We start from the raw sequence: 12,093 nt of genomic DNA on the forward strand, positions 1-12,093 counted from the left end.
TCAGAATGGGGCCAGAGAAGAACACACCTCCACAACTTGAGAGCCCCCATCCCACAGCCAGGCTAACAGACTAAAGTCGGGGCCAAGGGCCTCACCCAAGGGCATGGCAACAGAAAGTGACCCAAGGTGGGATTAGCCTGCCTCTTATCTCAGCTCCCAGGAAACCCCCGGTTCCTAACCCCTGGTGTCCAGGGGCTCATCCCGTGGCAAGAGGGAACGAGGTGAACCTTTTGGGTTGCGGCAGAACCCACAGCAGAGTTCCCAAAGCCGAAAGAGAGAGAGTTTCCGGATTCTAAAAACTCAGGGCAATACAAAAGAAAAGAAACAACAAGAGAGGCAATTAGCAGGAGCCCCCAGAGGGAATTAAAAAGGGAATTCGAAGCAGCCTATGGTCAAGCATCACCAATTCACCAGAAACCGGGGCAGGCTAATCCCAATCAATGAAATGGGCATGGAAATGCTAAAACACTCTAAAGGAAGTGCATTTTTACTGCTTCCCGGGGGCCATTGCAGGATTACAAACCAGGCTAGAAAAAAAAAAAATTGACCTTTGGAGGCTACTTCATTGAATAGATAAGAATGATTGGTAATTAGCATGCCAGCCACCTATGAAGGGCCTGCTTGAAAAATCTGTCCTTCCGCGTGGTCTGTGTGTCCTGTGCAATTTTTGCAGTCTTGTCTGAGCCATTAATCTGTTCATCACAGATTCTTATCAGACAGAGGAAAGAAAAACAACCTCACCCAGGTCCGATTTGGATACACGCGGAATTAGCAGAGTCTGAATCGATGCAGTTTAATGAAGTTACAGCAGGACAAGTTCAAGAAGGAGAGCCGGAGGGAGAGAGAGCAAAGGGATGCAGCCCAATGGAAGTGAAGAGGGATCAAAAAGGCAGGAGAGATGGGAGAAACAAGCAACAGCGGACAAAGACACCAAAAGGAAGGAGAAGAAACATTTTAATGATGGGGCTTGAAAGAGGGAGGGAGAGAGAAGCTGACAGATCCTCTGCTAAAAGACCCAATTCTCTTCGTGAATGCTTGAGGCTGGGGGAGAAGACGCCGGCCCAGAGGTGGGCCCGGTTATCTGAGAACGGAAAAACTGTGTGATTTCCCGGCGTAGCAAGAGTGCCACCCACCATGCCTCTGGGGCGGGGGCGGTCATCCCCTGGGAAAGTTCGAGCAAACTTCTCGGGATGCAGTCAAAAAAGTCACAGAGGGCCGGCCGGCTGCTAGTCCAACAGGGTAGCTGGAATCCCGATCCTTCCATGGGGCCCAGAGCAGCCTTGGTGCCTGAGAGGTGGGAACCAGTGCCCATTCCCGCTCAACCCCTAAGGCTGATGGCAAGGGTCTGCATTCCCAAGACCTTCAAGGGGAGGGGATGGGTGGGCTCTGGAACCCACTCTCAGGCTCCTCTTAAAATGAACAGCCACTCCCCCACAAGCCCTCCTGGGTTCAAATCCTTCCTCCCTGGGCCACCAAGACCAAAGGAAGATCCAAGAGGGGACACAGCGGAAAGCATCCTTCCCAGAAGAGGACATTTGGCTAAGGGAGCCACGAATATGTCCAGAGGACAGACGTCCTAAGTAATGAGACTTTAATGCCGGAGCTAATGGGAACAGTACACAAAACCAAATGCCAAGAACGCAAGGAATAATGAGTGTTTGGGAAGCCTGCAGAAAGCAGCGACTCCTCTCTCCCAAATGCCCAGGGAGCGGGGCCAAGGTTGTAGCCACCCAGGGCCTGGCTGGAACTCGGCCTCCATGGTCTCGAGGTGAGAACAGCGGGCCTGGGCAAGGAGGAACAAGGGTTCTCCTGTTCCTCTGACCCGTATGGGTCTGAGCCGGGGTGGGGACTGGAAACGGTGCCCAGGAACACCCCCTCCCTGGAGAGAGCCAGGGAAATTGTTCCCACACCCCCACCTCAATCAGGTGAGTGCCCCCCTCAGTCAGGGACCCTGCCCTGGGTGCCACAGGCCAGGGAGTGCAAGCCCCACCACGGACCACCACCCTGGCCATGACCGCCACCACTGACTGGGACAACAGAAGTTTGGGAGTAAAGCCCAGGGCGCTGAAGGTTCCCCGGGATGCCTTCCTTCGAGCGTTCCTTTCAGGACAGGGGACTTGAGATCATAAGAGACAGAGAAACATCTGGAAAGAATGCGGAATTAGGAGACACAGCTGGAAGAACGAAACAGGGAAAGCACAGGACCAGAGCAGGAACCAGCAGTGACTCTGTCTTGTGTGCACTGTGCCACATGTTATAAATGGGGCAGGGAGGAGGGGTGGCGATAAATGGAGCTGTTTGTGAGCTGTGGGTCTCAGTAATTAAAACTGGGAATGGCCCGAGGTCCACATCCTCTCGGCCCCAAATCACTTCCTCTCCCTAGCGCCTCTATTACTCTCTGGAGCTGGGACTCGCAGAATTGCCCCGGGGGTTCTGCCAATACGGTAAAGGTTTGTTGTTTTCATTGTTGTTCCTCCACTGGAATCAGGGTGTTTTGCTTCGCTTTTGTTTTTTAATGTTTTCTTCGTATGGCCCTCACCATCCTCAGCCAACAGGATCCATTCTTGAAAACAAGCCTGCTTTTCCCCCTCTCCCTCCGCCTGACGCTCCCCCCTGTTGTGCTCTCTCTCTGTCAAATAAATAAAATCTTAAAAAAAAAAAAGAAAGAAAGAAAGAAAAGAAAAGAAAACAGGCCTTTGCTCCGCCCTGGTGGCCTCGTGCCCTGCAGGTAATGTAAGCGAGGCCACCAGCCCGGTTCTGCTGTACCCTGATCTGTAGGGTGGTGGTGCCCCCATTTCTCAGCACGATAACCCGTGCCAGGGCACAAGGCAGAGGGTTCTTTGCTTTCTCAAGGCATCTGAGCATCACTGACCCGTTTACATCTGGGAAGATGAGAACCGGCTGGCCCCCCAAGGAGATGGAGACTGGCAATGTTCTAGCTGTGTGACCTTGGGCAAGTTACTAAGCCTCTCTGAGTTGATTTCGTCGGCCATTCAATGGGCACGGATCCCCAGAGGGTGAAGGAAGGATGCAGTGAGACAGTTTGTGGCCAGTGCATAGCAGGGTTCCAGGCCCAGAGGAAGCCCTGGAGACTGAGAGCTCTCGAGAGCCTCTCTCTACCACCCTCCCTGTTTCATCCACGTGACCTTGAGCCCCCCTCAAGGCCAGCCTTCTGCAGGCGCACAGCGGACAGAGCTGTGTAAGCTTCCGGAAAACAGACCTCCCCCCATCCTGACCTTTGAGCAGAGGAAGGGGGCTCCCCAGCCACAGAGCAGGGCTGACTCCTCCCAGGGTCCAAGAGTGCCCGTTAGGGGGTCTTCGGGGCCAGAGGCTGTGCCCCTGCCCATATGCACTTGGGGGGGGAGGGGCCGGAGAGCGCAGTAAACGCACGTTGGGAATCTACGGGCCATGCTCACGGGCAGCCCCACCTCTCTGCACATGCAAACATTTCTACCTCATCAATGGCTGTCTGGCCCCAAAGGGGACCTCACGTGAACGCCAGATCGCAGAGGTGATGGCATCCACACAGACAGAAGAGAGGGCACAGAGACCCTCCAGCTCTAACCCCAAGCCCAGCCCCACGCATCCCCAAGAAACTGGGTCCCTCTACCCTCAGAATGAAATTAGGAATCTAAATTGAGCTATCTGTCTACTTATCTCGTGAAGAAATGTGGGACATTCTTTTTTTTTTTTTTTTTTTTGGTTCTCCCTTTCTGGGCAGTTATTTGAACTCTTTCCTGCAAATTTGACTCCTTTCTTTTCCCAGTGCTTCCCCCGTCTGCCCCCGACATGCTGGTAGGACATGAAGCTGATTTTCTGAGGGCTGGCGATACCCTTCTGCGTGCAGAGTGGTCTCTGCAAAGTGGCCAACGTGGTAAGCCCGGCTCGGCTTTGCAGGGCCGGTGTTCAATACTGGAACGCCTCTTCTGGGCTCCGCCTTTGGCGACAGTGGCCGCGGCTCCCAGGAGAGCAGGTCTCATTACTGGAGGCGCTCTTTATGTCTGCGAATAACTGGCTGGTCACCTACCCCATTCATTGGCCTCAGCCCCGTGACTCATCGCTGCTTACAAGAACCAGATCTGCCCTAAGAGGATAAAAATCTGTGCCGTTACGGAGAGTCAAGATGACATGCCATGGGCTCCGAGAACACTTCCAGGAAAAGAACTGTGGCAACATTTTCTGGAGAAGAGGCAGCATGGGGCCTCTCAAGGTGACTGCTTCGAAGGAGGACACGTTAGGATACGCACGTCCTGGTTCTTTCAAAGTTACGATCAGGCACATTGCTGGACACGGGCCCCAAATCGCATGTCATCGAGATGAATTTCACAGAATGGCTGGACCTAAATCTCCAGCTTCAAATTTCCAGGCATCCTTCTAGAAGCTTCTCTGGACCCCTCACCTTGTATCCACCCTGTCCCTGTGGGGTCATGGCCCAGCACTGAGAAGGGGCAAGGGCTGGTACCAATGAACGTACCTCTGTGGCTCACAGAGCTGTCATATATGCGGGGAGGACAGAGGTGAAATCCCCCCCACACTGGGCCACAGGGCGCCTGGAGGTCTCTGGTGGTCTGTGGCAAAACTGAAACTCACTGAACCTGGTAGGTCTCAGCGTTCCCCCCAACCTCATCTCTGGGAGAGAGAGAAAGCATTCAGCGCCCACATTCTGAATTACAGAGGTCAGCCCACAGTTTTACCCGGTGGCCCCTTACCATAGTTCACAACTTTCTGGCTTTCATCGCATTCCCCTTCTTCAGCGCTCTGCATCCCTCAGATCTTATTTAAAGGATGGTGCTTAGATCGGGTTCTCGCCCTCCGCAAAGGGACCTGGAGAAAACTGCAGGGCGGCCGCGGAAGACGGACAGAAATCATTTTAGGGGATGATCAAACTGAACGAGGAAGGACCAAAGCAAGGTAGGGAAGCGCTAGAGGGGAGAAGGCCCTCACTCACACCTCTAAACATCTGGACGTTCTCTGGTGGCGACTGAGAAACAGGTGCGTAAAGTGAAGCCATCATGGGTGCTCACTGCTGAGCTGCACCTGGGCAGGAAAGTGGGCGGGCCCAGGATGCAGGCCCCGCCCACCAGCTTGGGACCCCCCCCCCCCCCGACACTGGGATCTGGCCTCCCAGGGCATCGCCTCACCTATAAAATCAGGAAGTTAGGCTACATGACCGGCCTGCAATAAAAGTTCTACAATTCTATAATGATGACAAAATAATAAAACGTACGGTTGGCGCTTGAGCAAGGCAGGGGTTAGAGGCGACAGTGCCCCCCCCATTCAGTTGAAAATCCAAGGATAATTTTTGACGCCCCAAAAACTTAACTACTAATAGCCTACTGTTGACCAGAAGCCTTCCCAGTCCGGAGAGCATGTCACTCTTGATCTCAGGGTCGTGAGTTAGAGCCCCACGTCAGGCGTGGAGCCTACGTTAAAAAAAAAAAAATGCAGAATAAAACTGAAAAAAAAAAAATCTGTGTATAAGTGGACCCGCGCAGTTCAAACCTGTGCTGTTCAAGGATCAACTGTATTACTCTGTCTTTTCAGGACGATTCTGTTTTACTTCTAAAGATAAAAGAAGAAGAACAGACAGAGGGAGGAATCTATCCTGAACAGGTGTGAAATAAGCCTGCTCAAGGCCAAGGGATGGAGACCCTCTGAGGGTTTGTGGGTAAACCCTTGCACCAAGCCCTCTTCCCCATCCGAAGTACCTACTAGAAACATGAGGTCAGAAATGTGACTCAGGGAAAAATAACGGGCTGGAGTTTCCGAAGACAGAGAAAAGAGGGGGAGAAAAAAAAATCTCAGCAGAAGATATTTAAAAAACAAATTTAACCCAGGCTCTCATATAGTCCCTTCCCCATGGACAATCTGAGACATGTCACCTGCAAGTCTGGAAGGTAATTTTGTGGTTCCACAGGATGGACGTCGTCAAGGGATAAGACCAAGACTGTAAGACAAGATGCACCTGAGTTTGCCATAATCCTAAAGACAGATTATGCAGCACATCGCATGGGGCACGGTGGCAAGGAGTTGGGGGGGGGGGGTGGCAACCCACAGCCAGTGGCTGGCTGCCCCTTCCAGCCTGGAGTGGGGGATTCCTACTCACTATGGAAAGGCAGCCAGAAATGTTAAGATCTAAGGGCAATCGATGCTGCCAGGCCCTGGAGAAATCGGGCTTCCTTTGGTATAGCTCCCTTCTACTCTGGATCCTCCGTGGGCATGTCTGCCCGGGGGCTGGTGAATTAACGTCTTTGCATCAGCTCACTTCTTCAGCTGTCCGAACCCCTGGATCGAAATCAACAAGCCAATCTGATCCCTCATTAAAATAGGTTGAAAACAGTGAATTGGACTTTGCCTCTACCTGGGTCTTGGCAATCTAGCAACCGTGGGCGAACTCTTATCATCTTAGCAGCAGATTCTTCCCGAGGAACGTGCTCGGAGCCTGGGGTGCGGCTGTGGGTGGGGAAGGAAGACACACGTGTGTGCCTTCTGGGCTGGGGCAGGGTGCAAGAGAACAAGAAGACAGTAAAGCAACAGACCAGACAGAACTGTCAACGTGCCAGCTTCTGGAAAAGCAGCTTGCACGGCTGACCTGCTCAATCAAGAATGAACTCTGCCGGTCGTATGTGTCCAAGGTAAACCCCACCTTAGAGGCTTACGTTTATACGGTTTGAGACATTCCTCGCCCCCCAGCAGGTGAGCGGGGCTCCTCTGTGGAATCGAAGGCATTTGCGTGTAGCCCAGGACCCGGGCACCACATCTGCTTCTTACCCCACTGCCTCCCTCCTTTTGTCATTTTTGCCTCTTCCTGTCTTCCTGGTGTCCTTCCCTAACCCCTCTTCCATAAGCCTCCTTAAATTCTTCTACAATTTCCCTGCTTTCCCTGCATGCATTTTTTTTTTTCCCTCCAAAGCAACAGAAAACAAGCAAGGCTCAGACCTTCACTCCAAGGCAAGATTTTTTTCCCTGTCCTTCCAACTGCTCTATTTGAAGTAAAAAACAAGTTGACTCTCTGTTTAGATCAATTCATTAGAGTGAGCTCACAGTGCTCCAAGAAATGGGGAGTGTTTGGGGATGCTGCGACAATTCATTGCGAATCCAGGAAGAGAATTTGCGAAATCAGCCAGCAAAGGGGTCCTGCAATTGCAGCGATGTGGTCAGGCAGCCCATAACAGGCCTCTTTGGGTTTGCCATGGATTTCTAGAGGGAGAAAAGGTGGAAGAGAGTGTTCTCTTGATTCCTCTAGAAACAAGCTGAGGAGTCCAAAGACAAAGGACCCTCCTGATGGCTGTCGAGTCGCTTCCTGACACCTCTCCTCTTTCCTGGCCGCATCTGGCTCAGGTTCTTCTGCCGCAACCCTGAGCATGACCCCCCACCCCAAATTCCTCCATCCCCTCCATCCCTGTAGAGTGGGAGGACCCAAGGCAGCCCTGCCTCCACCAACTACATCCAGAGCACCCTAACAGCTTCCTGCCCCGGCGGCTAAGTAGCCACTAAAAAAAAAGCCAGAGTTTCTCGCTTGGAGAGTCTCATCTCCGGGACACTAATGAATCACCTCCAGGTGAGGAGGAGGGAACAGGTTTGAATGTGAGACAGCTCCTGGGGCCCCATTTCCTGGGCCAAAGCCCCTGCGCTGGGGAGACCATCGCTGCCCCTTGCCGAATAAACAGCCCCAGGAAGCAATGCAGAAATGGCTCAGCCTCAGGAAGCATTAAACTCGGGGCATGCCTGCAGGTTATCAGCTTGAGCCTCGGCCCGGGGGAGGTGAACAGCGGAAGGTGAGGAAGCGATCCGGGTGGGAAACGGAGCCCCGGCGGGGAAAGGTGAGCACCCCAAGTCCAGTGGCTCCCCAGATCCAGAGCACAGCTCAACCTTTGGTCCCTCGGGCCGTCCATCTCTCCCTCCTCCCTGGGGTCCAGCTGAGTGTGACTGATCCTCTGTTCACGTCACCAAAGAGCTGAGAGTTTCCCCAACAGACACCGACTTCTCACACAGAAACAAGATGGCAAGAAGGTCTAATCACTTCTGGAAAAGACTAAATCTGTTCTTGCCTGCGGGGGCCAGAGCAGCGAAAGGAAGGTGGGCTCTAAGGAATGTGTGCCACGGGTAAGCGGAGGGCTGGCCAGCCTGGGGACACCAAGAGGAGGCAGACGGCTGATCTCAGGGCGGAAGCCTCCCCCCTACCCCTTCCTAACCCTCCCACAAACATCCCTTCGGATGAGGCGGTTCTCCTCCCTCCGACCCAGCCCCTGCCTGCCCAGCTCCCATCTTCGGAGACAGGATCACTCGCTGGAATAAACCTTTCGCCTTTCCAGAAAGGAAATGTCTCTGCTGAACTATTTCAAGGCATATGGCACCACACACACAGCCCACTTCTTCCACTGACCCCTGGAGAGGGTGCGTCCTTTCCTCCTCCCCACTCTCCCTGAGGAAAACTCATGAGGTGGGACTAATTCTCTCTTCCCTTTTCCCTACTCCGGTTCCCAAAGAGACCCTCTGCACGGAACCCCTCCCCCCCACCAGAATGGCAAGCGGTGACCTGTGAAGCGTGAGCGAATTGAGATGCGTCGTGGGAACGCGCCCAGGAGTCGGGGAGCAGCTCCCTGCCATGTGCACGCTCAGCCTGACCCTCCCCGGGGAGGGGAGAGCTCGAGGTGGGATGCTGTTGTGCCTGAGGCACCCAGAACTGGACGCTGAGTTCCGCCTCCCCCCGCCCCCCGCTGCCCCCTGCCCAAGGTCACTCATGGAGTGTCCTCGAGGGATGGCTCATGCTCTCTCCCCTTCCCCCGAACACAGAGACGGGCACTGTCCCCCAGCAAACAGGTACCATTATGTCGCTTTCCAAAGCACCCAGCAGGCAAAACTAGAGCTGCTATAGCAGAGAATCTGCAAACTGAATAAAATCAGGAGGGGAATTTGAGGGAGAAACATCTCATGTTGACATCATGGTCTGAGGCTGAACTCAGCTCCCTTCCACAGTGACCTTCCTTCCCTGACCCCAGAGAGAAACTGCTCCAACACCATCACCAGTCCCTGAGCCACACACCTGTACACAAATGAGTCGCCCCAGTCTGGGCTTGGGGGAGGGCTCGGTGTGATGGGGAGGGGAGAAAACACCCAGAGGGACAGTGACATGTCCAGGGTCACAAACCAGTAGAACAGAGGCCAGCGCCAGCATCCAAAGACCGTCATCAGTACCCTCCCAGGTGATAATGAATACATTCAGTAGGGTGGTGGCAAGGGTAGGGTAGGGGGCAGCTCAGAGAAGAAAGAAACCAAAAGCAAGGTTGGTGGGAATCAACCAGCCAGGGAATGTGGGACGGGAGCCCAGGAGGCCAGGAGAAGGTGAAGAGAAACAAGGCTCTGGGGCCTGGAGGTAGGTAGAGGAACGAGAAGGACCAGGTACACCTGCTTCTGGAAGGTGCCTTCCCACAGGCTATGCCTTCTCTGCTTTCCAAGGTGAGCCAAGAGCGAGAACCCTTTACCAGACCAGACCCAAAGGAGACATGGACTGACCGCACCCCATTTCTCACAATTCCTCCATCCATGCTCGGGACCAGCCGGGTACAGACTCACTACCTAAAAGATAAGATGGGGGACGGCGGGGGGGGGGCACCTGGGTGGCTCTGTCGTTAAGCGTCTGCCTTCCACTCAGGTCATGATCCCAGGTCCTGGGACCGAGCCCCGCATCGGGCTCCCTGCTCAGAGCGGAGCCTGCTTCTCCCTCTCCTACTCCCCCTGCTTGTGTTCTCTCTCTCTCACTGTGTCTCTCTGTGTGTCTAACAAATAAATAAAATCTTAAAAAAAAAAGATGGGGGACTGGGGGATGGTGGCACATTAGGGTGATGAGTGTGGATTATACACGGGTCTGCTTTTGGAAGCACCCAGTTTTAACACCCAAGTATGTATGTCACTATTGAAATACCCACACGTCCTGCGTTTGACTCAATAAAACCTGCCAGAGAGTATCATCTTTTCTCAACACCTTCAAAGGAAGAAGAAAAAAAAATCATGCCCAGAAATTTCTATCTGCCTTTCTCTTCATCAGGGTCCGGCTGATCAATGTCCACAGCAGCAAGGGAAGAAGGCTTTCAGGCCGAAAGAATAGAAATGGGCTTAAGCTGTGCAGTTTGGGGTGGGGGCCTGCTTGGCACACTCAGAAGCAGGACTAGTCAGGGGGAGGGGGGATCCTGGTTACCGGGACAGTGCTCACACCATGTGCCAAAAATGGAGACATGTCCTGGGGCAGGATTTGTTCCCTGAAAGACTCTGCTGAACCAAGTCCAGCCATTCATCATCACGAGGGGACTGGAAGCTGAGCTAACTTTGCCTCCCCTGGGTGCATCGGTCCCTGCCTTGTGAAGAGAGCCTGATTTCCTGGTCTCTGGGCTCTGACTTCCCTAAGGACTCCCTGGGAGCCAGGGTGGGGCCAAGCACTGCCATATTTTGAGCTCTTGGCATAAGTTTTGGGAGGAGGCTACCCCACCCCCACCCACCCACCCTCAATGTAAGCGGTAAAAGCTGCCCACTGGGCTTAACACAGCAAGAATGTTAACTCAGAGCCTTCTGCCAACAGGGTTTGAAAGACCAAGTCCTCCAGTCTCGGCAGGAAAATAAGCATTCCGCTTGGGCAAGAGGCAGGCAGTGAAGAGACACCATCTGCCCTTGGTCAACATGGAATGGAGAAATCTTTACCCCTTCTTACCCGGGAGGCATCCCTTCCATACCGCCCCCAGTCCCACACAGGGGACATGCGGCTTATACTAAATCACTTGCTACTCCCTCCTGTAAGGTTCCAACGTTGTTCAATATCCTAGACCCAAGAGGATGTGCTGGTTAGACTCAGAAAACCAAACACAAGAGGAGCCTACCCCCAAAGTGCCCACTTGCCCCGAAAACTGAACCCGGGACCCCACCCTCACCCCCCACCCCCTCCCATCCAGGGTTATAGACTTTGTAAAATTCCTAGGCTCAAACTTCATGGGCTCCACTGATCCTTACTTTGCCCCGTAATCCCCCTACCACCAAAGCATGCGTTCTGGACTCTGAAGAAATGGTGGAAATAAGAAAGCTGTGATTTATCTGCGTGTCAAGGAAACAAGGGAGAAACTGGTCTCAGAGAGTCCGAGCGATGTGGTGCTGAGGACCGGGGACGCACGTTAAGAGGGGCGAGGCTCGGCGGGAGGCTGAGGACCCGGGGACCCGGGGACCGGCACCGGGCGGCCGCGCGCGCGCACGCGCTCTCACCTGTGGATGTTCATCTCCCGCGGAGGGCGGTGGGCCTTGTCATAGGAGACCTTGGCAAAAACACCGGCCACGATGACGAAGGCGATGACCCCGCAGGTGATGTAGACGGTGAAGTTGGTCTTGTCCTTCTCCGGGTCGTACTTGTTCTCGGGCCCCGGCGACACCACCTTGGTGCTGGGCGTCTGCACCCACACCGGGCTCTGGTAGTTGGTGCACTGGCGCTGGTCCAGCTTCTCGTGGCGCTTCTTGCAGCAGAAACGGTAGTAGCAGGTGCCGCAGCAGTACAGGTAGCCGCTCTCGCTGTTGTTGCACTCGAACTCCTTGTCGTACTGGCCGCTCACGTCGTAGTAGCCCCAGCACGTCTCGTAGGTGACGGCCGCGCTGGCCGCCGCCACCGCCGCCGCGGGCTGACCCCGCCGGCTCCCCGCCTCCGCGCCGCCGGGCGCCCGGGCGGCAGTACCATTCAGCTCGCGGCCGCCCCGGGCCAGGGCGCCCCCGGGCCGTCGGCCCCCGACGGCAGCGGCGCCGGCGCTCAGGGTCCGGTTGGCGGCGCGGCTGCGGGCGGCGCGGGCGCCGGGCAGCAGGTGCAGGGACTCCAGCGAGAGCAGCAGCAGCGGCAGCAGCAGGAGGCGCCGCAGCGCCATGGCGGGGCCGGGCGGGAGGGCGCGGGCAGGCTTCCGCCGCAGGCCGCTCCCCGGCCGCCGGGCTCCGAGGGCGGCGGCGCGGGCCGGGCTGGCGGCGCGGGCGGTCAGCGGCGCCGGGGCGATGGCGCCATCGAGGCGCGGGCGGCGGCGGCGGCGGCGGCGGCGGCGGCGGCGCGCGGTGCGCACGGACCGGACCGGCGCG

General features: G+C 55.2%; 1 protein-coding gene across 3 annotated transcripts in view; it reads right to left on the bottom strand.

Moving 5' to 3' along the window:
* SHISA6 (shisa family member 6) overlaps positions 1-11,891 on the bottom strand; it is a 301,451-nt gene extending 289,560 nt beyond the window's left edge. For all 3 annotated transcript variants that reach the window (XM_088027235.1, XM_088027234.1, XM_028124840.2), the window contains exon 1: positions 11,248-11,891. In XM_088027235.1, the coding sequence (XP_087883361.1) occupies positions 11,248-11,891 (644 nt within the window). The remainder of the gene's footprint in view (positions 1-11,247) is intronic.
* Between the last annotated feature and the right edge of the window lie 202 nt (positions 11,892-12,093).

The sequence above is a fragment of the Eumetopias jubatus genome, unplaced genomic scaffold, assembly GCF_037043125.1.
Source record: "Eumetopias jubatus isolate StellerSeaLion01/CBP00866 unplaced genomic scaffold, mEumJub1_p1.0 scaffold_10, whole genome shotgun sequence".
In the NCBI taxonomy this organism is placed as follows: Eukaryota; Metazoa; Chordata; class Mammalia; order Carnivora; family Otariidae; genus Eumetopias; species Eumetopias jubatus.